Source organism: Zosterops lateralis, assembly GCF_965231275.1.
Source record: "Zosterops lateralis genome assembly, chromosome: 2".
NCBI lineage: Eukaryota > Metazoa > Chordata > Aves > Passeriformes > Zosteropidae > Zosterops > Zosterops lateralis.
In genome coordinates, this window is record NC_139763.1 from 112,825,023 (window position 1) to 112,852,823 (window position 27,801).

The window sequence follows — 27,801 nt, forward strand, 5'->3', positions numbered from 1 at the left end:
AAATTTGCTTAAGAACATAAATAGAATAAACTGAGAAGATTTCTTGGTGATATGAACCAAAGCAGATTTTAGTGGGAAAACAGATCTTTCTGCCCTGCACAAGGGACCCGAACAATGCTTTAACAGTCAAAATTATGTTCACATGAGAATTCCCATTTAGAGGTTTCCAGTTTACAGTTAGTCACTGATTTCAAGCTAATAAGCAGAAGGGTATTTAAATAAAGCATAATACAGAGCTTGGTGAAGTAAAGCTGCTAATCTGATTTAGATTGTTTTATTTCCAGCTCTACAACTCCCAGCTTCCAGTCAGTAGCCTTGCTGAAGGCTGTGCATGCCCAAGTTCCTCGAGGTACTTTTGTTGTCAGAAATTTTGTATCGACAGCGTTGATGCAAAGAGCCCACTAACACTCCAATAACACAAAGTACAGATGAAATTAAGCAGATTTAAAAAACATCAAGACAATGCATTTTTCTCATTTATTCAAATCTTCTGCAGGAAGTAAACACTGAAAGATTTAAAAAAACTTCACACTGCAGTATGTACAGTTTTGTGACATCACATGAGGAAATTAATTTCTAATTAAAAAATGAGACCAGTTAAATTATTGAAGACACATCACAATAAAACTGGTTGTGGTTAAATCCCGAATTCTTATGTATGGCAATGAGAATCAGTACTCCTTTGTTTTACAGGGATGGAATAGTCCTGGTACAATATTTCAATTATGCAAAATGGAGTCCTGAACTTACATGACTTATTATAGTTACATGAGAACTTCACGTTTTAAAAGTAGGTTTGCATTTTTTTTTCCAGACCCTTTTGAATTGAAGCACATTCTTTCACAAAGCTAAAATACCACAGAAGTCATGTCCAGAAGTGGAATACTGTTGTGTTTTGAACTGACCTGACTTGTTAAGACATTTTTAATTTTTTTTTTTTTTTGCCAACGCACAGATGCACAGGGTCCCCCATGCACTTTTCATGCAGCAGGTAATCACATCTTTAAATAAAAGAATTTTTCTATACATTCTTCCAGACTTGCAACTGTATACATACATGCAAAAGTTTTTAAACCTATGTCATCATATTTACACTTATACATGGAATATACATAACAAAAAAGATTAAAAGGTTTTTTTCCTTTGCATTAGAACAATACAAAATAGGTATTTTTCATTAAGGAAACCACTATTTACATCACCTTTTAAAAACCAATTTCAACATATTATAGGCATAACAAGTCAACATATTTACATTATATATAAATATATATATAATATATACTTACCAGTTTACTCCTCTGTGAGATGTGGCAGAGAACAAACTGGTAATATCATGTCACTGACGTCAATGAGAGCTGTAATACTTTCATCAACATTTAACAGGGAAAATTTAAACCACTCATTTCTTTCTTTTAAAATCATTTGTAAATTAAAAATTTAAAAACATCACTAAGAGTAAATGGCTACGAAAAGTAAAAGTTATGGCTGAATTCCCTTTTTCTCAAACTGAGCTGCCCAGCTGTGTGGCATCAGTAGAGAAGCCCTCCAGCTCTCCATCCTCGATTCTGCAGTCATGCATTACCCACCATCATTTTCTCAAGCTCTGGAAGAGGAGACACTAGAAACCTGGATATCTGAGGCCCAGACATATCCCTCTGGAAAGAAAAGGCATATATGCATGGCAATTCCAAGTCAATCCCCAAATCCAGCAGGTCTGGGGGTTCCACCAGGCACTCCACAACCCCAGTGCTGCAGCCCCAGCCCTTCCCAGCTAAGGGCGGCCAAAGTTAGTTCAGGTTTAAGTTCCAAGCTCTAAGCATGGCATAGAGACAATTCCCTAACTCACTTCCTCACTGCTCTGAGAGCTAGAGGCAGCTTTCCCCCAGCAGTCTCAGCTGGCTGTAACTGGGATGTGCTCTCCCCTCCCTCCCTGCTCCTCTGAGATCACACACCAGCACCCACTGGTCCTGCACCGCTCTGCCTGTACAGTTGCTGCTGCAGAGATCTGCCAAGACTCCATTCTGCTTCCAATCTGTGGTCTGAAGGCCTACAGGAGACAGGAGCTGCTGAGAGTACCAAGTGCTACTCAAGAAGTGACCCTGGTTTGCAATCCATCTACGGGGACTGGTGGAAATCAGGGATTTAAGAGCGGCTTGGAAAAACATGGCCAGGCCTACCACTCTCTCCTGGGGCAACAAACCCAGCTCCCACATTCCTCTTTTCTGATGGGAAAGTCCCCAAGGAAAAAAACCATAGCAACTCCTTTTTACTCACCCATGCTACAAGATAAAAAATAATTAAAGAGCCTTTGGTTCTAAGGTGTCAATGCGTAAATGTGGATGGGGTAGATTCAAAGACCTCTCTTCCCTAGGGAGGGGGTAACACAAGTGATACAGAAGAATTCCACATAGGAGGAGACAGCTGCCCTCTTATCAGCTGACTGACCATTCCCTTGTTATGTCCTGCCCTCTCTCAAGGGCCTCAGCCTAGTTACCTGCTGTTTGAGATTGCAATGTCTACAGGAGATAAGATTCTTCCATGAACATCATGTCCCAAACTTAAATTCTTGTAGATTAGAGTTTACTGACATCTGTGAGAATGGCAAATACCCTTTCATTGACATCAACTAAAAAGAAAGCTAGATCCTTAACTGGTCAAACTGTTAACCTTTTAATTTAACTGTTTTATAAAACTTTCAAAACTAAATGTTCAAAAGTACATATTATAACAAAAGACTACCCTAGAGTAAATACAAAGATCAGCTTGATTCCAATATTATCCTTTGTTAGGGTCAGAATTTCTTCCCCACTCTTCATCTCAACTTAATTTTGGTGAAGTTTCTTCAACCAGGTAATTCCACATCCTCTCACGCTGCATTTTTCTGTGGAGCTCTTCAAGCAAATTATAGCCCTGTATTTAGACTAGGGACCATCTATTTTTCTATATTGTATATATTTCCTATCTATATACACATTGTTTCAAGAAAAATAATCAATTAAGACTTTAAAAGACATTTAATGGATGGAACAAATACCATCTTTTTAATATTTCTGCTGGGTTGACTCATATAAAAAGAATTCAGTTCCACTGTCAATCCAAAATATACTTTATCTCATTAATGATTATTCTATGAGACATCTGAATTGTCATTGGGCCACTTATAAATGCAATATTAAAGACAAACAAAATTTTATTTTAATATTATACTTCAGACAATGACATTTAAAATGATATTAGATTTGCGTGAAGGTTTTAAAATATAAATCTTCTTTGTACAGCCCATTAATATATTATGCTTCACTGAAATAACATAAAAATATATCTTTAAATTGCTCTGTTATTTCTCATAAAAACCAGGGGGAATGTTTTGTACCAGATACTGTCAAATATTTGTGTTCCCTAAAAGAAGGTATCCCCCGGAGGGGGGGCAAAATAGAATAGCGGTGCATTTTCCAGCTGTCAGACAGGAGAAGTCCCTTTCACTAGCAACTGCACTGGAAAGAGAACTGATCTTGGGCTGAGGACAGGGACAAGAGGGGGACAACAGCCTGCTCTGTCTCAGCAAGCCAGGAGTCTGGGAAAAGGAACTCTGAAACCAAACTAGACAGAAAAGGGCGAAGCGCCCCGTCACTCATGTCTGCTATGCAGACACGAGATGGACAGAAACAGCAGTTTTGTCATGTCATCAGCTTGCAATGGTGAAAACAGACAAAATTAAACCAGAGTGCAGCCTTCATTAACTGTGCAAGCCAACTCCTTAGCTGCTTGCTGATGGCAAAGAGGATTACCAGTGAAGTCAAGAAGCCAGAGAGGATTTTTTTTTTTTTTAGGGGAGTAAAAAGTTCAGCAAAACTTCTGCTTGCCAATAATTCATATAATTTAGAGGAACTGGATTTTGCCCCCTTCCTCCTCCTCCCAGAGAAATAAGACTGCAAATGGAGTTAATACTGACAGTGCTAATGGGAAAGCAGAACCACACGACTCTCCCCCAGCCAGCAATTCTTTTAAGGTGTCTCAGCTCTGACTGCAATTTTCAGTTCCTCCCATCTCAGGCTGATACTGCCAGATGTTACAAATCACAGCACAGGTGGGGATTGAGGAAAAGGGCAGGGAAGGATTTCTCAGATATATCCCACTATCCATTAGAGAACATGACAAAACCACAGTTTTATCTCCAGTGCTACCTGGAAAATTATTTTAAAGCCAGAATTTCTGCAGTCAAAGGGTAGTGCATTAAACCATGGATCAGCTGTTCAGAGAGTAATAAATATTGGCAGATCATAGGTTCTTTTCCCTGGTTATAGGAAGAGGCCAACACATTTTTCATTAAAATCATATTCCATCTTTGAGTGAAAGTCTGATGTGGTGCTTTAGTGCAGTTGGTATTCTTCCACAGGGAAGCAGGAGGGTGCTGAACAGACAATTCCACTTCACAAGCTTTCACAATTCCCTTCACAAGCTTTCCAGCATTTTCCTCACTGAATATATGTACTAAGTCTTCTCAATCACACTGCTCCAAGAGGCATTTTGGCTTTCCCCTCTTAGGCAGGGAAGTGACAGGAATGTGCTGACAAAAGGACTCATGCAGTACTTGCACAGTCTATGAAAATCTGCCTTTTTAAAAAAAAACTAGAAAAAACCCTTCTTTCCAACTAGTAACTCATAGCTATGGCTAAGAATTCTGAGGAAGGCATTTGTTGAGAGCAGGGCAAGGAAGAAAAATAGATTTAACACCACTATTCTGGCAGGACCACAAACAAGATTTAAAAATAACAATACAAATTTTGGAAGCACTAAAAAATACATTTCGGTGCACTTCAATTATTAACACTGACGCAGGTTTTCCAATATGACAAGCTAATACCTTGGATGGACTGCTCCATTTCTTAAAAGTTATTCTTAAAATTTCACAAAACATATTAAAACATTCAAAAAAAAAAAAAAGAAAAAAAAGAAAAATACACTGTCTCTATGCTCAGGCTTCAAAAAAATAAGGATTATTTTACAGGGAGGAAGGAAACGCAGCATTACCACCACCTAGGCTGTACGCTTACACTTTATGTTATACCAAAAGCTTGCAGATCCAAATAAGACTCTGATCAAAGAGTACTCATAACTTAATCTGATACATACAGAAATGTCTTGTACAAATTACAACCCTTTCTACTTTCCTTGTGACAAGCTACTGTAAAGCAAATTTTATCTACATGTATTTTAAATAACATCACCAGAAAAATAAAAAGTTTGTCAAATGAAAACATGTTTCAATTAGACCATGCTTTTTTTTTTAAATCATGCTCAATTTATACAGTAGTCAAGTTCAGACTCATTTTTCTTTTTTCTTCTCTTTTTTTTTTAATTTTTTATTTTTTTTTTTTTTTTTTTTTTTTTATTTTAAAACAAAGATTCAAAACAGCTGATTGTAAACTCACTGAGGAGGCTGCAGTTTATTCTGGCTCTTTTTTGATTGTTCTCACTTTTTCCAAAAGTCCGTGCACTTCTCCATTCACACCACCATGCTGATGAGAGGTGTTACTCCCCATATGGCTGTTGTAAGGGCTTCTTAAGTTACTAAAAGGAGTTTTAAGCTCTGTGTCAGATGTCAACTCCTCTTTGATTGTAACACGGGTCGAACTCTCAGAAAAAAAAGGTTCATTCCAAATTTCCTTGTCGTGTGCTTCTTGGCTGCTGATGGAGCTGCCGCCTTTCTGTAACATGTAGTACAGTATTGGATTGGTTTTGGTCAGTCTCGGAGAGTCTTTTTCGTAATCATTCTTGTCCATGCCTGTGATCACCCATCTGATGGGCCCCTTCTCACTGGGCACGGAACACATGCTAAACTGGTCAGACTCCAGTCTGGACACTGTACTCCCCAAATGTTCAGGGAAGGGGGAGGTGGCGGGACTTTTTACTGCTACAGGATACTGAAATGTTCTGTGATCTACACAATTGTTCTGTTGCACAGGGCTTTCCACCAACGATCTTACTGAAGAAATGGTGAATTCAGGTTTATTGACTGTTGCACTGGTTTTGTTTCCTTTTTTCTTGCCCTCTGTTAGTATGTTATTCCTATGTTGTGACAGATCTCTCTCACAGTTTTCTGAGAGAAGCAGCTGTTTCAACACATTAAAGCCTTTACTATCTCTAGACCAACTCCTATTTTCAGTTTCACTATTTGAACCGTGACTTACACCATATTTATATTCAGCATCACTTCTGCTGAATTTCAGTTCTTGCTGGTTAAGCAAAGGCCCATACAGTGCCTCGGTAGGAGAAGCGTGATTGTTTCCAGCATCAGACACATTACTTTTCATCTTTTTTAATGGGCTTTCTAAAGGCTCAGCATGAAGCTTCCTCTTCTTTGGTACTGTGCAAAGACTCTTAGATTCAAGGTGTGTCAGCTCGTTGTTTCGGTGACTCCTGTCCAGCTCATCCACAGGGTAATTGTCTTGATTCTGTCTCAGCAACCTACTTAGCAGCCCATTTTTGGAAAAAGAGAAATCTTGAGGTGAAAGAGGCTCAGATTTCACCTCCTCGGATGCTGGAGAAGCAGCTGTGTTTCTCTGCAGCGAATGAACAAACCCTTGGAATCTGTTACCCTTGCATTCTCTTACTTGTGCATTTGAATTGTAAGGAGCATTTGTTTCGTCAGATGGTTCAGTTTTTATTTTCACCGTCAATATTTGCTCATTCAAAGCCTTGTCTGTCTGTTCTTGAGAACTTTCATCTCTTAAAAGCATCCTCTCTTTCTTTTCACTTCTACCTTTATTGGGAGTTCCCAGAAGCAGCTGAAGGACAGTGCGCCTTTCAAGGAGATTTTCTATTTCTGAGCCTGGAAGTCCTTGTTCAGCAGGTGTGGGCTGACAACTGAATATTTTGTTATTTTCTTCATGCATACTCAATTTATTCGTAAGCAGAGGGCTGTTCAATCTATCAATCAAGCCCACAGGTTTATCCATGTTCCCTGCCAGCAGCTGTTTGCCAGCTCTTTGTTCCTCACTCGACATGGAACTCTGCATGCCGCACTGAGCCAGGTTCTGCAGCAGCTTGCTGGCACTGAATGCCGAGGAGTTCTGGGGACTATCAGTCCTGCCCAGCTTAGCTCCTTGAATTTCTTTGCTTTTAGACAGGTCTATCAAGTGTTTAGATGCGGAATTCATCAGTCTGTCTGGCTGAATGCTGCAGGGGTAGGGTGGTGAGCTCCGCCTGACAGCCAAGGACTGGTGTGACAGATTTATAGGAGAGTCTGCTTTTGCCAGCAAGGGTGGAGTGCTTAACGGAGCCATTCGGTTGGCACTGGGACTGTCAGTAACAGGAGTCCTTTTCCCAGTCTGTACAGTGAATTTTGCCACATCAGCTGTACTGTGTGGTCCCTGAGGATCATTACTCTTGTCTACCTGCTCTTCACTCTTATGCCCAAGTAACAGCTGAAGTAGTGTTACTTTCTGGTGGGGATTCAGCTTAGAATCTTTTGGAGTGTCTTTCTCTTCCTTGACGTCTGGACAGGAAACTTTTGGATCCCAGTTACGAAGCAAGGACTGAGTCAGGTTATCCAGTGATGCAGGCGGGCCTGCATCTGGTTTATCTGTTCTCTGTTTAAAGGACAGATCTATAGGAAGACAGTTAGAATGGGAGCTTTCATCATCACTGCTGTCTTCTGTAAAACTGGGATTGTTGTCTGAATACTCATCAACAGTTGTTGGTGTGCTGCTGTCTTCAAAAATGCTGGCTCTCTCACTCTGCTCATGCCCTTTCATGTGCTTGGTGGTATTCTGGCTCTTCAGCAGATGTAACAGCAAACTGTTGCTGGGAGAGGTCTTCAGGTTACTCCTTTCCACAGTACTTTTGTATCCCACAGTTTTGGGAGATGAGTGCATGATTCCCACTGAACTCTGAAATGGTGCCATATTGCTTTTGCTGGCGACTGTTTTGGGGGACGATCCCGCCTGACCGTTGAGATGGCTTGTTATTCCTTTGGCCAACCCGAACTGGCCTATGTCCTTCTGGGCACTTTCTTGTAACCTGGCCATGGCTGCAAGTCTCTCACTTGCAATCTGATTGGCATTTTGTGCTTTTAAAGCATGTTCCCTGGAGTACTGCTGCAAGTGGGCTTCACTGGACAGAAGCAAAGCCAGCTGGCTGCACGCTATGCTGGGCTTGGGCGAAGCAGCGGGGCTGGATCGTTTCTCTACCATGCTTGCAACAGCTTGTAACCTTGCAGCACACGACAGGGGCTCGTTCATCACCTTAGGGCCGCTCTGCACAGCATGAGGGGATTCTATAAACCTCTCCTTGGGCAGGTTCTTAGTGATGTCAGGCAGGCTGTTGTCCAGCTTCTGATCTTTCGCCTTGCTCTTCTTCAGCAGAGTCTTCAGGTGGCTGGATGCAACACCATAGCACCTTAAATCTTTCTCCACTTGTAAAGAATCATGGCTAAGAGAATACCCCTGCTCCTTAAGACTCTGTCTAATCTGCTGTGACAGAGCAACACTCTGCAGCCTAGAGCTGAATGACTGAAGCAAAGAGGCAAGTAATGTGCTATCCTGTTTGCCTTTAGGCACATTTTCAACCATGCCAGCCAACAAAGCTTCCTTTTTTCCATCTAAATCCACAATGGAATCAGACAACCGCCTTCTCTTTGCTGCATTCCAGTCTTCTGAAGACTGCAACAGTCTTGCTTTTTTGAGGTGCAGCATGCCAGATCCCCGATATGTACCTGTGTTAAGAGCCGGACCATTACTCTGAGAGCTGGGAAATATATTTCCTGAAATCTTAAAGTTTTGATCCTCCCCACTATGCCCAGTGGACTTTTTGTCTGCTGCAGTACCTGAGCCTCCTGCTGCTTGATGCATTAGTAATCCCTCTAGGTAAGTTAGAACAACAGAATCCTGGTGCATCTCAGAGCCAAGCTCTTCTCCATGAGTCATGTTCAATAAAAGTTTCCAAAAAGGCTTTGTTTCTGTTCACTTCAAAGACTAGTTTTGCTCAATCAAGATGCAGAGTTAATAACAGGTAGATGTCTACAATGTTTTCTTAGAGACTTTCAGAAATAATAGAAAATGTATTATCCTAGGCAGGCTTCTCCCAGTGTACACTGTTTGATGAGCCAGGTTTCCAATCATAGCAATCAGCTGATATCGAGGATATTGATAGACAATGTCTAGGAGGATTACTCAAAACATTGTTTCACAGGAAAAAAGTTCCATGAAGTATTTGCTGCCTTCTTTCTTCAGGTGGCCAGCTTGCTTTTCTTCCTTTTCCATTTTCACCAAGCACATAAAATTCCTAAGTCAGAAACACAAAAAAGAAAGAAAATATTTAGGATTAAGATATAATTGCATAAGACATTTTTTCCTTTAAAAAGAAAAAAATCCAAACCCAACCCCTCCATGCATTGCCTTAGTCAGAGATACAGGATACATAAACAACACAAACATTTTAAAAGAAACTAAAAATCAAGTAAAGGACAAAATACATGGTATCCAATTTAAAGAACTTCATGAAAACAATTCTGAGATGAAATTTTATATAGAAGTTAAGCTTACTTATCATGAGCACAAGCCTTCACTGATTTTCACTATTCTGCAGCTAAAAATAAATAACAGCAAACCTGAAAGGAAAATCTTGAATCATGCTAAACAGTTAAAAAAAAAAAAAATTCATTGAATTTTACTTTACTATTGCACCAACTTTTCTTCTGTAAACGTAAATACACAGGACATGCAGCTCATCAACCTTAAACTGATCCAATAAGAAAAGGCAGGCCTAAAGTCAATGTTTAGTTTCATGTTGCACATGTTTTCAAATAACAGAATAGACAGCATCATATATATATTTTTGCTTGGCAGGTGGATGGTATCACTGAAAGTAGAAACAAAGTTGTTAGTGCTGCCCAGGACTATGTACCAATGCAAAATCCAGTATGGTAACACAACAGCAGTGAAATCTGTTGTTCTTGCAACACCCAAAAACCACAAGTTATTAGAACAATCATGTGGTAAGAGTGGGGGAAAGGTTGCTTATGCTCCTGACGTAACATAAATCCTGGCATCAAACCCTCCCTTCCCTGGAGGATTTTCACTTTTACATTCTTTCTGTACATGAAACCAATGATGGCAAAACCAAACCAGTTCTTCCGTGAAGTCTTGTTAGTCTTCAAGAGTGTGTAATATCTCTACTAAATACTTCCATGGATGGAGCAGTGTGGAATAAAAAGCTGCTTTAAAATGCACAGCCATGGCACTTGTGCTGGATGCATGTCTTCAGCTTCACTTGTGGGGCTGGTTAATGGCAGCACAAGCATTTCAGTCCCCACAGCTCAATGAGATCCTTACACCACACATGCACCCTCCTTTACTCATTCAGTACTGAACTGGCATAAATATTCAATATGAGCAAAGGTAAGTGTCCTCCTGCATACGGAACTCTGCAATTTGCTTTCATAGGCTAGAAATCCACAGAAAACTTGTATTTACAAGTTTAAAAGGGATGTACACAGATGAAATCCTTGCCTCCTTAAAGTGAATGAATATTTTATGATTGATTTCCCAGAGGCAAGTTTTTAATTCAAAACCTATAGGCAACTAGAAGTCAGGAAATAATCAGATATTGAAAATGTAAAGAATAAAAACTATTAAAATAGCTGTAATGTTAACTGTCCTTAATATCCCAGGGCAAATATTCCCTTATTTGGTTTTAAGTCATCTAGAAAATCTCTAAAAATAGAGCTATCTTAAAAAAAAAAAAAAAAAAAAAAAAAAAAACACACCAAAAAACAACACACCCAAAACAAACCCAAACAAAAAATCTAACCACCAATGCATTGTACTGTAAATGTGTATATCCAAGGTTTTAAATATCAAATGCAAAGTTGTTAGGTATTATTGAGGTCTGGGTACTTCTCTCAGAAATACATGAACACATGAACCAGCATTCACATAATTACCCATAGAAGACACAGTGTTCCTTCCAACCTGAAACAACTTAAATGTGGATTCAGCTAACTGAAAATTACCGATCATCTTACTGTTCCTTCAAAAACCTCTGTACCTCTGGGTGGGCTTTTGCAGTTTCAAACCAAAAACAAAATGAAAATCATACATAACAAATCCCTAACAAAAAACCAAAACAAGATTTCCAATGAAAATATCAAATATCCAGCAACAGTAACAGCAATACAATTAGACTAATTTCCTCAAACATTTGGAAACACACTTGATCTAGAGAATGTATTTCTCCAGCTTCCAAAAGTAAAGTTGTTTATCTGCAACCAAATTTTCACGTTTCAAATGGTAACAAAACTGACAGTGTGCTGTTTTTAAAATGGAACAATAGCACTGATACCCTCTGTATTGTATTTAAGGCAATAAAATTCAAATTCTGTCAGGATTTCTGACTAGCTGGTAAAGGTAAGGCTTGCAGGTCACCTTTAAGGTAGTGTTTCAAACAAATGCACCCTTAAACCAATATTCAGTACAACTTTGCTCACTACACCGCTGGTCAATTCAAAAAAGACAATGCATTTATGCAAATCCCTCAGGTAACTCCAAAAGCCTCTTGCAGGAGAGGACACTTGTAGCCAGTTCAGTTTATGTACAAATATTCTAAGAAGTGTTTTGCCACCTTTCTCATTTTTTATTTTATTTTAATTTACCCACTGCTAGGGAAATACTAAAATAAATAAATTTAACGAAATTGGATTGCTGCAAAGAAGCTTCTTTAAAGAGAATGAAATCTGGAAAGCACTTAACACATTAAAACAGGACATCAGCAATCCTTTTAAAAAGCCTTTTTTGATCTAGTGCTGTGACAGGTATTACAGTGTTAAAATCTCACGTGGCAATGTCCATCTGAGGTGTAGCCATGCCAAATCCAAACCAGCTTTGGAAATTAATGCTCAGTAGGACACTAAGGCAACCATTCAGCTACCTTCTAAATACACACAGACTGTACAAATAACTTCCCAGGACCCACTGAAATGTTAATATTTTTTCTTGAAATTAAATATTTAGGAAACTACCAGAGTAGTGGTAAGGAAAAAAAAAAAAAACGAGAAAGTTAAAACAAAAGGCAGAAGAAAGAGAAAGGAGAAGTCATACAGCAACAGATTTCTTATTTCCCAGTAAGGGCTGAAGCAACTGCTAAGATCTACAAATCTCTAGACCTAAATGGCATATTTAATTACTATGATAAAATAAATTGCCAAGTTAATGTGCTTTCCTGACCACAACTACTCTAAATGCACTCTTTTTTTTTTTTTTTTTTTTTTTGGTCACTTCTACTATCTTCTCCCAGACTTCTGTACCATGAGAAATAAACAACCCAATTGTTGCGCAGAACCTGCAGGAGTACCCAGTGATTACAGCTCATGAAGCCATGTTTACCTAGACAAAACTAAAGCAGCAGCAGAATCCACAGCACAAATGCTGTAGCCTGGTGAGACACTCTCCAAGTGAAGCATACCACAAGAGATCAGCTCTACAGCCTTTTAAATGGTGCCTAAGGAGAAACTTTAGGCAGTATAGGGAAAATACGGGACTATTAAAATGTTCACTAAACTGTATACGTCCAAAATATGAACTCCCCTTTTGAGGTTGTTGAAGTTTTTCTTTGTTTGCAAACTACACATATATTTATCCACCAAAAAGATTTTAAAGGAATAATAACAACAAACTTTGAGATCCTTTGCTTATCATAAAATATTACTGCTGCAAAAGATAAGGAAATCTGAGAACACAGCTTTGAAAAGTGCAACAGAACCAATTGTTTTTGGCTCCTGAATATTTGTTTTTGATTTTTAAGGAATTCTTTGCATGAATGAAAACCTCAACTGCAAAACCTAAGTGGGGACTCTAAATAAACAGCGGACTTTTAGTTCACCCAGTATCACTCCAACATGCAGCTAACTGCTATTTAAGAAATTATAGAGAGTTCATAATTGAACTGGCAAAATCACATTCCTAAGACATTTTTCCAACAGCCCAGACTAGCACTTTCAGTTGAATCATTTTGCTAAATGGAACAAAGTGCCACAGTAAATTAACAACACTAGGCTAGCATTATTTGTGTATGAGGGTTACATAATCTATTGGATAATACCAAAAAATTGGTATTATCAAGGTGTCTTCTGCAGTCTCAATTCAAGATCACAGGAAAAAAAAATCTTACAGAAATCATTAAGGTATTCATTTAGGAAACTGGCAATGGCTAGCAGATTGCCCACATGAACATTTATTAGAAGACACATTACCCAAACTCATGCACATTGTTAGAATGATTAATAGAGGTTGAGACTAGTATATGTTCACACAGATAAAACATTTTTATTAACTACATTTCAGAGTTCTCTCATGACAATTAAACTCCTGTAGCAATTTTATGTTCCATTTTTAAGTTGAGATGACTCAAAGCATGCATTTGTACAGCAAAAATAAAATCAGTGTGTGAAATAAAAATCTTCGGTTATTTAATCAATTTAGTGTTCTAATGCTTAGCTACTACTGGAAGAGCCAGAAAAAGTCTCTTACTAGCTTCACTGACTTCCTATTCTCATATTCCCAAGTGTAAAGGCTCCAGCCCACCACATCAGCCAATGGCTCCGACTGTCATTTTAATTATTACAGATTTGAGGAATGCAGTACAGTGATTACAGTGGCAGCTTGGGAACCAGGAGTCCAATTACTCACTGTGCTGCAGACAGGCTGTCTGACTTCTGGTTTTACTTCTCTGTACTCTGTTTTCCTAGATGGAGTAATAATAGATGGAAACTTCAGAAAGATAATTGTGAATAAATACATTAAAGGCTGTATGTTACTCAGCAGCTCCAGTACCAGTACTGAGTACCTAAATCACAGGATCTTAAGTGATTCCCCATCCTTATGGCTGCCTGCAGTGAAATGTTGAAGAGCACCATTAGGATCAAATTAGGATCTCAAAAAAAAAAAAAAAAATCCTAGATGCACTGGGAATTGCAGCAGAATCTTGCAGTGAACTAAGAATGAGTGGAGGAAACGAGACATGAGACCTGCAGTCCCAGAATTATTTTGTTATTAAGCTCAACTTGCACACCTTTGATTTCAGCAGGAAGGATGTTTTCAGAGTGCTGGTAAAAGCACTTTCAGTCTTTTAGTTGGCTCTCATTGCAAAGGTTCTGAGCAGGGAAACGGCCCCGAACGAGAACCCCGGCACCAAATGCACAGAGCTGCACAAACCAGCAGGTACTTCAATGGTACTTAAGCACATGCTTTAAGAGAATCAAGTATTTAAGTGCTTTGCTTTCCAAAATCCACGCCGCATTTGTGTCAGGAATCTGCTCAGATGAATGGAGCAGCTGAGACCTCTTCACAGTTTTGATTCACGCATCCAAGAAGTTTTGAAGGTTCCCTTTGCAAATATAATTAGGAAACAGAAAAAAAAAAAAAAAAAAAAAAAAAAAAATTATCAGATGGGGGAGCAAAACTCAGCAATAACTGAGTGAATTCTCCCACAGCTGCACTCAAAAGAACTTGCGAATCCAGAAGTCTTTCCTTACAACTAATTCATTTAAATAAAATAAATCAGGCTCCTCTCATACAACTGTAGGGTATCAGTTTGAGAAAGCAAAAATAAGCTTCTTCCCAGGAGCCTGGCACATTATTCACTCCTCCTAGGCCTGCTGACTGACTCCAAAAGACATTTTAAACACGGGAAGGATAGCCTATCCCTCTCAGACAGCTCAGTCAGGAGAGGGCACATGAGGAATCGTGTTGCTGCAGCAGCAGCAGGAGCTCCTGCTGCCTGCCAGGAATTCTGAAGAGGCTCCCGAGACTCTGACCCCACCAGAGCTGGCATTCCCCATCCCGAGTTGGGGCTGTTCCCTTCCTGGCTGGCACGGAGCACACGGCAGCATCGCTCCCTCTGTCAAACACCCCCTTGGATAATGCAGGATTAGCAACAGCCACGGGTTCACGGCCAAATTCTGCACAAGCACAGGAATGGAAAAGCCTTTTCCCCTGTGTTTTGTTAAGCTGTGTGCTGCGAAACCCAGCCCCAATATGACTTTAAGATTTAGACAACAGAAAGAGGTATTTTCTTTACTATGGGGATGGAGCGGGAGGGGGTGTGTAGAAATGATCAGACCCCAAGCAGCCTGATCAAAACCTGATCATTTTAGCAGTTCCAATAATAGGATTTTGAAAAATACTAGAGCAAACCTATTCCATCACAGATGATGAAACAGCTCAAAATGATGCAAAATCTACCGTTTTACAAAAGCACACAAACCCTGAGCAACTGAGAAGGCTTTAAGTCACACAAAATCGATAGCAACAGAACCAAGAGCACAGCAGCCACAAGACACAGTTTTTCCTCTGAGAATACGACCTGACAGACCACTGGACTGAAATGTTAGTGAACCAGCAACTGAGTGGGGAAGAAAAAAACCCAGCTGCTCTCCTGGTAGAGACTATTTAGATTTACTTCAGCTTTTAAGAGAGCACTAAAATGTAAATGCTGATTACTGCTGTTGTTAATAGTGGCGCCAGAGGCACATAAGAAACGGGAGGCTATTCCTACAACATTCCATTTGGGGTGTGGAAAGGGGGATTCGGCCACCTCATCTCAAGTGTCCCTCCACTCCTCAGATTTCACATGGGATTCTCCACTCCCGGAATCTGTGACTCACTCAGACCACGGAATCCCACCCCATGAACACAACGAGGAGCTTTGGGATGGTATGTAACTTAAATCAAGAGGGAGCACAACACGTCCAGCCTGCGCTGAAAGGAGGAGCAGAAATGTCAGGGAGATTTCCATACCCATGCAGAGGGCTGCCTGGGGACCCCTGTCAGGAGAGACACGCAAGTCGGAACGTCTCAAACTCTGTGGCAAAGCATTGCCGTGTGGAAAACCCAAATTATGAGCACTACCCAAGTGTTGAGAGCACTACTTGGTGTTGGCCACACTGAGACTCATCCGATGCTGGCACTCAACCCATCCCAGCCACATCTTCCAGATCGTGGTGCACAGCTTGCAAAAGGCCACAGGCAGACATTTCTCCTTAAGTTACATGTGACTTGTATTTTTGTATGTTACTTCATAAAGCTACCACTAAGGAGTGGGAAAGAAATTGGAAATAAGAAAAAAAAAAAAAAAAAAGCAGCCCTAACAAAAAGCCAAACCAACCAACCAAAACTCCGCCTGAAAAACTAAAAAAAATTCCCTCACCCAACATCACCCCAAACCCAATAAAACCTCTGAAAGAGATGAAGTACATGGGAAGGAGGAAATGGGGAGCAGACAATTACCATGAAAGCTGAGTTTGTGAAAGCCTTAGTAGCAGCTCTCCAAGGTTTACAAGTACACTTAAGCACCATACACAGCTTAATCCAAATCTGGCCTCCACATCTAAACCTCTTGCTGGAAAGTTCTGCAAAGTTCAGAGACGAAACACGTGCGGCCATTTTTCATGCTGTGACACTCTTCAAACAATAGCTCAGCCTACCTTAAGTATTTCTTATTCTAACAAGTACAAGAACACAGCACCACAGAAATAATCATTCCTAGCTGCAGAATACCTCCATGCCGTTTGTGTAACTTACAATTCACCTGGTGTTTCCCAGACATTTCAGTCAATTCCCTACCCAGACTCATGCACATAAATTTGTTCTTACAAATACTGTTGGAGAAATATTTATATTTTGTTCTCTAATGGTACTGCAAAGGACATCTTCGAGTTCACTTGGTGATTATGGTCTGCTAACACTCCAGGCATGAACTTAGAAACACATCCCCTGCCAAGTCTTTGCTAATCATAAGGAATGAGGAAGAACAGACATTCAACTTACAAACACCACCTGGGAAGGAAGCAAGTATTTGACACCTAAGCCTGTCCCATCAGTCACTGCTCAGTGGTGAAGACCAAAAGGGCAGAAATTAAAAGATAATGCAGAGAAATGGCACCCCCACTGCACATCCATTAAGGACAAGGATCCAGAAATAACTTGTATCACTGAATCTCAACTAATGTGGGAAAGGGTGATCCAAGCTCAGAAATGCAGTGAGCAGAAAGGCTTTTGGTCAATTCATCTTATTCAAGAGACCAAGAGCAAAAAACACACAAAAATCTATATAAAGACTTGTTATCAGAACAGAGGAGGACAATATACAACAGAATGGACAGAGGATGCACCTTTCCAATATTTGGTAAACAACTTGCCTATAAATAAGCAATTAAAAGGAAACTCAACCAGATTTCCATTCCCTCTGACACCTACAAAACCAAATCACTGATTATGCATTTAACTCTACATCAACTCCTCAAGAATGAAATGTGATTAATATACAGTGGAGAAATCAATGTCCTCTCCTGGGCAATCATGCTTCTGAGTTATGATCAATGCATGCAGATAATGCATTTCCACACAACTCTGACCTTCTGCTTGTTGGAGGGATCTCAAGATAGAGGCATTTATTGATAGCAGTGCACTAAAAATGGTGTATTTCTTGGAAAAATTGTGTTAGATGGTTTGGCATATGTTAAGTCACTTTATGTTATTTTAACCAAGAATTGGTTTTAGATGTCAAAGTGCAACAAAGAACTAAAAAGTAATGCACAGTATTTTATTGACATAATAGCTATGTTTCACTTGGGACCAAGCATCTCATGGTTATGAATAAAAGCCACTTTTTAGACTTTTCAATAGAATAGGTTTCAGCTAACTGAACACAAATACATAGGAATTCCAGACAAGGTTAAATATAGGATCACAGCCACATAGCATTCAACTACATGTAAAACTCACATAAACCCATGTTAGAGACCCAGATGATTTGTGGTTTGGGGTTTTTGAGTGGAGGGGACACTACAGCTTCTGTTGTAATAGGAAATTTCATTGTGTGATGTTTACAAAGGTTGTTGTGGTCAGACAAAAGGCTCATATATTTACATTTAAGTGGGGAAGGAAAAATCTAGAACAGCAAGATGCTCAATTCAAATTAAAAATTATGATTTTTTTTCTCCAAAATAGCAATAAAGCCAAGTGAAATTCAGGATAAAACATAAGAACCAGCTTTAGTGAAACCTTGGGAGAAGAGGCTCATAACATCCTGTAAGACAAAAGGACAAAAAGTCCTTATCACTATGCCAGACTTAATCTAAAAACATTCACAACATAAATCCCTAAGTAAAACAGTGAAAGGATTCAAAGTCATATAGATATATACAGAGATGATCATCTGACCCTCACACATAAAGAACAGGACTGCACCTCACCCCTAGCCATGAGTCAAATTCAGAGCAATTAAAATACCAACTTAACTCAATACCAGTGAAAAGAGTATTTACTGCCACAAAGGCAGAGCAAAAACAATGGATAGCTGGTAAAGGGAAGTGCTGAAGTATCCTTCACTGTAATTCAAAATAAATATTTTTGAAATAATTTCTCAAAATCTATGCTGATAATGGTGTCATGCATTTTTAGAAGATAATATGCCATCACAAATTTGTGGAAAGGAAACATTTTATATCTGTTTTTAATGAGTTCTTCATGGAGAAAACAACTGCAATAGCAAAAAAACAAAGCTAGTTGTTATTATTGCTTGTTCCATTACTGTCAAGAGAGTAAAAACAGGTGCTTATTCCAAATTAAAAAGTATGAAACAAAGCAACATAGATGTGTGACTGATTTTTGAAGAAAGCATGTGATTTTCTACATAAAACAACATTACCCCAGAAATAAAAGACCTGTTAAAAAGAAATCTATTACTCTATACTTGCATATAAGTATTAGCCAATTTGGGACCCTATTTCACAATGCCTGTGAAACCAACAACCTCATTAAGGCTTTGTGAGCCCATATGCCCCAAGTGCCAGTGTTACACCAACCAACTCTGCTGCCCTGTTTACACTTGTTTAAAACCAGGGCTGTGCTCAAGAACCTGCTGAGTACAGTGGCACAAGGCTCCTACAAGGCAAGGCAGACTAAGGACCTCGTCACAGTCCAAAGAAACCCCAAAGATCCTGCCAAGCATCTGGTGTGCAGTTCTCCCTGTGGGAACAGGGGACTACAAGTGGCATGAGGAAGGACAAAGAGCAGGGACTACTTTCACTGCTTAACCTCACTCAATGCCAAAAAAAAGCACAGCCACTGGTGAGATGCTTGAAGAGAAAACCCCACCTCCAGGCAGAAGGCCCATGCTGACTTTAGAAGACTTTACTGGTCAGCTAAAGATGTCTTTGTAAGAACCATCTCCTAAACAGAACTAAAAGAACAACAACCAAGTCAATGTCTTCAAACCCACTAAAATCTTAAAATATGACTGAAAATTTAACTGGCCCAAATATTTTAATTTTTATATTTTACTAAGGTATCCTGTGAAGCTGGAGTATAAATCCTATTAAACTGAACTTATTTTGTCCACTCTTAAAATAGATTTGACATACAAACAGAAACACAAGGTCAAGGTCACAGATCAGCAAGAAAGATTACAAAGAGGACTGATGTAAGAGCTGGCATTTGATCAAAGCTCCTGGATGTATCTTTTTTTTTAGTACACTTACCAGAAACACCACCACACTTCATTTTCTTCACACTGGTACATTACATGTTGTAAGTATTCTCTATATTTAAGACTAGCTGCTCTGTCCTTATTTTTTTTTGAGAAGAGCTATTAGGTAGCATAACAGATAAACTAAAGAAAAGCTCTTATGTTAAATGAAAAAGAAGTGAAAGACACTTTTTGCCATCCTTTTCACTCTATTCAGCCATTGCGAATATACATTAAATTACAAATCTAAACGGAAAACCCACTTAAACACATAGCAAGACCAATGCTAAAGAGTCAGGACCACAGATTTTAACTTGGATCAGCCCAAGACATTTATCTTAATATAACAATTGTATAGCACTTCCAAGCACAACACTTCCTTATTTATCCTAATTATCTGTGTGCACAGCATATAGTTCTCAATTAACAAAAAAAAAAAAAACTCAAGGTCTGTGCAGAACACAATCAAACTAACCTCTTCTGTAATCAGGACAACATTCACCTCCTAGAAAGCTTCTCTAATGCTGAACACTGAGTAAGTGAGCAGATTAAACACAGTAGCAACAGTTGGAAGACTCATTAAAACCCAGCTGCTGAAAATAGTCAGCGATGAAAGTCATGTAGTGATCTATCCATCCATCCAGGCACTGATACATTCTCAAAGCTTTAAACACATGCAGGACAGCACTTGGCTTACAGGTCACATCTACCTCATGTACCCTACTGTTGCCTAAACATGAGGAAAAGGTGTCTTGGGTGACACAAGGGCATGTAAAGCTGCACTGCTGCCACAAACTTTAGACGCTCATGGTAACAGGTAGTAACCTAAAGAATAGTGTGGCTTTTACTCTTAATTTTGAACACCCACTTTCAACACCAGCACTGCTCTGATGTTAGTCTAGACGTGACTGGGAGCAATCTACATTTAAACAGAGAGATGTGTCTATAAATAGGACTGCTTGTGTTAGTATTAAAGCTTTTACTGGAATTTATTTGGGACGACCTGCACATCTCACTAGTTTGTGGGCATTTTAGACATTGCCAGTAAACCTTCATGCTGTATCACATATGCTCCTGCACCTTGTTTCAGCTATTTTTCATTTGTTTACTGATTCTCCTCTGTTTTTGTAGAGGCAGTATTATTTGCAGCTCTCTACCTGTATGACTGGGTTGTCTCACCTACTAAAAAAAATGATGGGAAAAAAAGGTTTAAAAACTTGTCTCCTTTTTGAAAATATCCTTCACAAGAATTAGGTTGTCACCCTTTTAAGCTATAGTGTTGCCTGAGCTACTAGGGCCAGATACAAATCACTCCCTGGAGCCTGGGATGCCAACTTCTCAGCACTGTGGCATAGGTGCTCTTAACTCTGATAGTGATTCATCACATCTTAAAACAGTCATTGGTTTGAGATCAAATTGATTTAAGTTGTAGACCTCAGGGTAATACAATTCTGCTCTTCCTCAGTCCCCCTTTTGTAAGCCCTTTCAGCAAAATGGGAGAAAAGAGGAGGTTGGTCAATTTTTTTTTTCCAGGTAGAATTTCTATCCTTCCTACTTTGTGAAAAGCTGATAAAGTTTCACATCACATTGAAGAGTTAGAATGGGAAAAATAATAAAAAAAAGTAAATCAGGCAATGATTACAACAAATCAGCAGAAGTTCCTTCCACATCCACAAATCAGGAGCTTACTCTGAGAACCAAGCACACTTAAAAATGTGTATATAGGACATTTCACAACTAAAAACATTCTAGGAAACGTATCAACTTATTAGCAGTACAGCTGCCCGACACGTGAAACCCTAAAGCAAGTATATTTGGAATCATAGAGCTTCTTTAGTTTACAAAAGCATGAAAACTCAAATGCCTGAAAAAGCTTTTGCTTTAACTGAGCTATATTACAGTAATACAGTTCATTCAGTAAGTAATACAGTTCATTCAGTGTCATGGCAAGTCTCCTCTCAAGCTTATACTATAAAAACCCTCTTTAATCTTCACAACCAAACCTTTGATAAAACAAGTCAGCAGCCACTGTGGGTTTGGGGTTCTTCTCTGTTAAATACAAGCTCACACTCTTTTACACACAACCTGCAGAAGCAAGAGGCTTCTGCTTGTTTTGAACTTTGGATCAAATCCCTCACTTTTCGAGCAGCAGGAATGTGCAGGCTTCTATCAGCAGCCAGGGGTGGTTTTGGCTGGGACACCATGTAGAAAATATCTGAAATCCAGTTCTTATCCATTCCTCCTTGGAGTGCTGGAACAGGCATCTTTCCACACAGTGATCCAAATGTAAAGCACTTCAAGGGTGCTGTCTTTTAAAAGGGGGTAATGACAAACAGGAGTAAACAACAAGACAATACAGCAGTGACAACAAATATGACAGCTAGCACAAAGTACTTCTGGTCAATTTAGTAGTCAACAACAGTTCACAACAACAGGGTATGTTGAAGGACTGGATGACTATTAATGCCCAATTCTGTAAAGGTACAATTTTTACTTATTTTTTAGAAAAAATATTTTTCATGGTTATATTTACATGTGTGGAATGTCAAAATAAGTTGCTTAAAATACCATATTGATGAGTGTAGTAGTAAGTTCTTGAACTTTGTACTCCCTTTCTACTTATTTCCCCTGACGTAAGTACACCTATGAATTTTAATGGGACAATAAAATAATGGCAAGGTTAAGCACACATGCAGATCTGTGTATGAGAGAGGAATCTAAATGATGAAATACATATTAAATTTACAGATATACGCATAGGACAGAGGGGTATCTACCATGCTAAAACCCAGTAACATCACCAGCTTAAGCATCATGACTATTAGAAGCAAACTAGTTTATATTTACAGTCTCAACATTCTTCTCTCATTCAGGACAGGATTGGATTCCTATCAGGCAGCATAGGATTTCCAAGATGTGCAACATCAGTTATTCCAGTGTTCCCATTCCTCAAGTTGTTCAAGACACAGTAACCATTGCAGGTGATTTGGTTTCCTACATGCTGGAAGTCTGGTATTGATTCACCATCCAATAGAATTGGTAGCACTGAAAGGCAGTGGGAGGTAGGTAGTGAATTCCTCTCTGCAAATTTTGTCTCAGCTTTGGGGGAAAGATCTAGAATTACAGTTTTAATCTATTCACTTAATGACTAGTGAAACAATATGGTGAAAGGGGGGAAATCGTCATAACAAAAGACCTAAAAGCAAAGAATCTAGCAAATAAACTGGTAAAACTGCACCAAAGTAGCTCAAGCCATGTATGATGTAATATAAAATCATTATCTGATAGTCATTATCAATAACCTCAACTCTACCGATTCAGCTGATCGGGCTATGCACTATTTCCAGTGTACCCTGCGCCATAACAGAGATTTGGACATGGCTGATGGGTCACAACCCATGTTCTTTATGTTATATTGAGCCATCTTGTCTTGATCTAACTTGAAGAGTCATTTCCTCGCTCAATGTAACATCAATAAGTAACTCCAGTGTTTTCTAAATCAATATATAGTAAGGCTTTGTCAATAACAGTAAGTTTCACTGCCTGCGTTATTACCAAACCACTATTTTTGGTTTCTTCTCTTTTTTAGTCTATATATAATCTTGTTAAAGGATGGTTTTTTTCAAATTCTCATTCTTCAGTGAGTGAGACCTAAAGAACTCAAATGAACACATTAATATGATTTCATTCAACAGCAGTTTAGACTTGTGAGTACCTGCAGAATCTTACAGAATCACAAACAATTCCCAAATACCAAATAAATGCTGAAGCAATTCATATTGGAAAGGAAGGTATAAGCCCAAGAGGGCAACGAAGAAATAGCAGAAGGAAAAAAAGCCCATAAAAAACCCACAACCCAAAACAACTTCTCAAAGGGACTTCCAGATCTTAAAAGCATACAATTTTAAATCCATTTGTTGAGAAAAAAGCCAGAAGTTCTGGTGGGCAGGTGAGCATGTCTTCAGCTTCTCAGGAAATTGAGCAGATTGATACCTTGGCACTCTAGTTAGCAATCTCAGGAGAATGAGATCAGGACTACAAAGGGATGTGAAATAAACCGTGTTCTGACTGGGAATTCCTAAGAGGGATAAGGACCAAAGGCAGTGTGACTGAGAAAGTTACTACTCCATGTCCAGGGCGAGAAAAAATACAGGTTCATAAACTTTTCAAGTTCAGGGCAGAAACTCATACCTTTCAAATGTCAATGCAGGGTCTTTGTGAATCTGGTTGTCACTCCTCCCTGCCAAAAATAAATACATTACAATCAGGATGCAGAAACTTACGGTGGAAAATATATTTCTACAGTAACAGGTAAGTTATTCTGTTAATTCTCACAAAAGGAAGACTTGTCTTACTCCGGAACAAGGTATCAACAGATTAATATAAAGTTTTCCCCCAGTGCTGGTTATACTTGTGGTTGATTTGTGAGAGAATCAGAAACTGACAGATGAAACTGAGCTGAGCAAGCTGCAAGCTGGTAAAAGTAACCTGCCAGGAGAGAGGGGATAGCTCTCTGTGCCTGGTTAATACTACCCTTTGTGAAAAAAAGCTGTCATCAGGAGATTATCTTTACTCTAACACTCACACTACCCATTTACCCACCATGACTAAAAAAAGCAAAGAACAAACAACACACCCATGGCACTGCATTCTGCTTCTTTAAAATGTTACTCATTTTCTCCTGCTATTATCATCTTTACTCTCATTCAATCTTCCCTCAGCTCCCCACTTCCACAACCCACACTCGTGTAGCACTAACAAAATACAAAGACTATTCCACACTACACAAAACACAGATGTTATCGTAATCTTTCCCCTGAAGACACTCTGTTCATATAACCCTTTACTTCAACTTTTCAATTGTTTTTCTCTTCCTCTAGATTAAGTTGGGAATTTCTCATCTGACTTCTATGGAAATTAATAGCTTTCATTTCTATCCACATAACCTAACCACTTATTGTGTTCTTTTTCCTTACCCTTTTTTTTCCACAAACACTTGTTTTTGCTGTAATACTCAGCCACCTCTCACACAGGAAATTCCATTATGCTTCTGCACTGCTCCCCAGGTGAAGATCATCTACACTCTGGAGGCTCTTTATTCCTCTCCTCCAGCAGTAAATTACCAGAGCAAAAATTAATCCAAATCCACCAAAATACCTCCTGCAAGGCCACAAGCCAAAACACTAATGATATATATTGCTTGCCTTTCCTCACAGACTTGTCTGTTCCCTCTCCCTCATAGTCTATATGAAGTTTAAAATAAATACATCTGCACCTGTGAGATGCTGACAAGTTCAGCTGGACAGCAATTAAATGAAGCCCTAGAGCAACACTGGCCTCCAAAATAAGCATGTTTTCTCTTCCTCTTACAGAAGAAAAAATGCATTTATTGGTTTTGCAGTACAACAATATGTGCTGCTATAATAACAGTTTTCAGCCAATACCTTTCTTTTACTATGTATGATTGGAAGGGAAAGAAAGAATGATACATCCTAAAAGATCAACAGAACACAAAGACTAATGATAGGAAGAAAAGGGTACAAAAGGCCTAAAATATAACATAGAAGGGCTAAAATATAGCATCAGAGGGCTTCCCTTCGCTTGAGCTGCTACTTTTAAAAGTCTGGTGAAAGCCCTTTCACTTCTCCAGCTGGTACAATGACAATATCCCTACCCTGATGCAATCTGCTTTCACTTCAGAGGGCACAGAGGCAAGAAAGCCCAGAGAGCAAAAAAATACTGCTCCTGGGAAAGAAGAGAGATACTTCTTTTCAGAGAGACCATAACTACTTACTTATTTTTAATCATGACAACAAGCAATGACATGGATGAGGAAACTTTTGAGAAGCAAGGTGCAGGCTGAGAGAGCACCTGTCCCAGGGTCTGGCTGACCATAAACCCAGACCTCCTCCAATAAAACAAAGGAAGCTTTCTGTGTTCCAACTGCCTTAATGAAATAACCTCCTGAGCCCAAACAGCAGACTTCATAGCGCAAGTTTACATTTTTCTGAACTTAATTTCTCCACCTGAAACCGGAGTGGTTTGATTTACTGGGTCTACGTCTGAATTCTGTTTTACTGCAAATAAAACGTAACCCTTGCTTCCAAAGTCACCTTGGTATCTCTCTACTTTATCATGTAAACCAGAGCTTGCACTGGTTTTGGAAAGCACTTTAGAAGGTGAACAGTTTGGCTAACCAAGAATAACCTACCAGGATGCAAATTCCTCTTGCCTTCTTTATATGCTGCCAGGTTTATGAGAGCAAGTCTGTCTGTGCTTGACATTTGGCATAATTACTATTGTAAAATGTTTTATATTCCTGTAAATTCAGAAAGTAAATTCAAAGTGCTTACAAACTGAGAAGAGATGCAGAGATAGCGAAGCAGAAAGGAAAAAAGTAGGTATAAAGAGGAAGTAAGCATCAATACCAGGAAAGATTGTTAGACTGTTCAAGCTGCCTGACCAGCATGGAGTCCTGAACTGTAAAAACTGTTGTGCATTAACAGGACAACGTAGGATACTGCACATTGTAAACCATTATAATCAATTCGCTTCACTAAAATATAAAGCCAGAGGTGAAATTCTAGGTAGCATGGTCCCTAAACACCAGCTGTATTTCCCTACCATGTTGTAGGAAGCATTTCTACTGAACTGTAGTACATTTTGTCACAACACAGATGGATGGAAAGCCTCAAATTTTCAGGGGTTTACGCTATTTTTACTGTGATTTTGACCAAAAGAACAAGAGGAAGGATTGGAAGCCCTAAAGCATCTTGATTCTAATCTGTAGCTGAAAACCAGGTGGGAGGGAAAGGAGAAAACCTGGTAAATTACTGCGTATCCATCACCACTCAAGACCAAAAGCTTCACTTACATGGGGGCATTGGGGGGTAGGATTCCAAAATGGAAAACAGACTTTAAACCATTCTTGCAATTCACTTTCACATGCAAGATATAAAGCATGCACTGAATGCAACTTATTTTTGCCAGCTGCTTGGTAAGACATGAATGATTCAAGAACACAGAGGAACAACAAGCTCCTTGCTGCTAATAATATATCTGAAAACGTCTTTCTTGTGTTTTCCACAAATTCTTGCATTTCACTTCCGTTACTTAAAGCAAGTGCATATGCTTCAAGAGCAAGCATAATCCATGTTTCTCACCAATAATAATCACAAAAAAGCTAACAGTATCTATGAAGTCTTTCTAATGCACATCCAGAAAACCAAGACTACTTGATAGGGATATGTATGCACAATCTTTACCACTTCAGGTACTAAATCCTGTCTTGTTTAACATTTCTTTTTGTATAATTGGCAAATTTGATTATAAGCCTAATTTTTGCATAGTAAAGCTCATCCAGCCATTTTTAATTTCAAACCGGCTTGCACTCCATCATGACTAGCTGAATGCTACAAAAACCTTTGACATCGTGACCTCATAAATCTTGGAGAGCAGAAGAAATTCTTGCCAGAGCAGGGAACTGTTGGTAAGATACTTCTTCTACTGCTGACCGTACTCTGTCAGCTGGAACTATGTGCAAGTGTCCACACTTGCAAATTACACAAAACATGCATCTGAACTACCCTTCCATGAAATATTTTCTCTGGTAAAATGACAGCCACAGGTAGAAAAGCTGAGAAGAAGAAAATGTTTGAAGTTGACCAAGCATCAGGGGCTTTTCTGATGAAACATGCAACCATAATTTAAAAATTTAATAATAATACCAATAAAAAAATAATCGTGATGTACTCCACTTCCAAGCTATAGAGTATAAAGCAACATCCTAAGTACAGAAAGGACTTCCATAGACTTATCCATCCAATTCCTGAATCTGGAAATAAAATCCCAAATGATTTTGGATTTGTGTGAACTACAGAATTACATATTGCTTATACATAAACTGAGGTCATTAAAAAAACGCACTCACAAGCAAACAAGTAAGAGGCATTTCAGTTACCAAAGACCTGTTTCAATCTGACATCTAAACATCTGATGTTAGACTGCTGCTGCTATTATTTACAGACTAATCATAGTAATTTCATTCCTCCACTGTTCACCAGGACCTCTCGTTACATGCACTCTGTGGGTCTAAACCATGTTGGAGACTACTGGGTACTGTCAAAATTCCAAGAAAAAAGAGATTCCATCTTAGAACAAAACAGAACATCTTAGGAACATCCATAAACACATTACAGCAGTGCTTTGGAATATTGCTACTCTACGCATGAGGAACAGAGAGGACAGGAAAAGATAAGGCACCTTGCTCAGTAA

The 27,801-nt window shown here is 39.1% G+C and overlaps 1 protein-coding gene across 7 annotated transcripts in view; it reads right to left on the reverse strand.

Moving 5' to 3' along the window:
* Positions 1–920: 920 nt before the first annotated feature.
* Positions 921–27,801, reverse strand: part of NRIP1 (nuclear receptor interacting protein 1) — a 95,814-nt gene continuing 68,933 nt past the window's right edge. For 6 of the 7 annotated variants that reach the window (XM_083854784.1, XM_083854787.1, XM_083854785.1 and 3 more), the window contains 2 exons: positions 23,719–23,767; positions 921–9,288 (listed from right to left, as the gene is read on the reverse strand). In XM_083854784.1, the coding sequence (XP_083710910.1) occupies positions 5,451–8,930 (3,480 nt within the window). In that variant the 5' untranslated portion in view covers positions 8,931–9,288; positions 23,719–23,767 and the 3' untranslated portion in view covers positions 921–5,450. The remainder of the gene's footprint in view (positions 9,289–23,718; positions 23,768–27,801) is intronic. The other variant, XM_083854789.1, reaches the window with a different exon arrangement.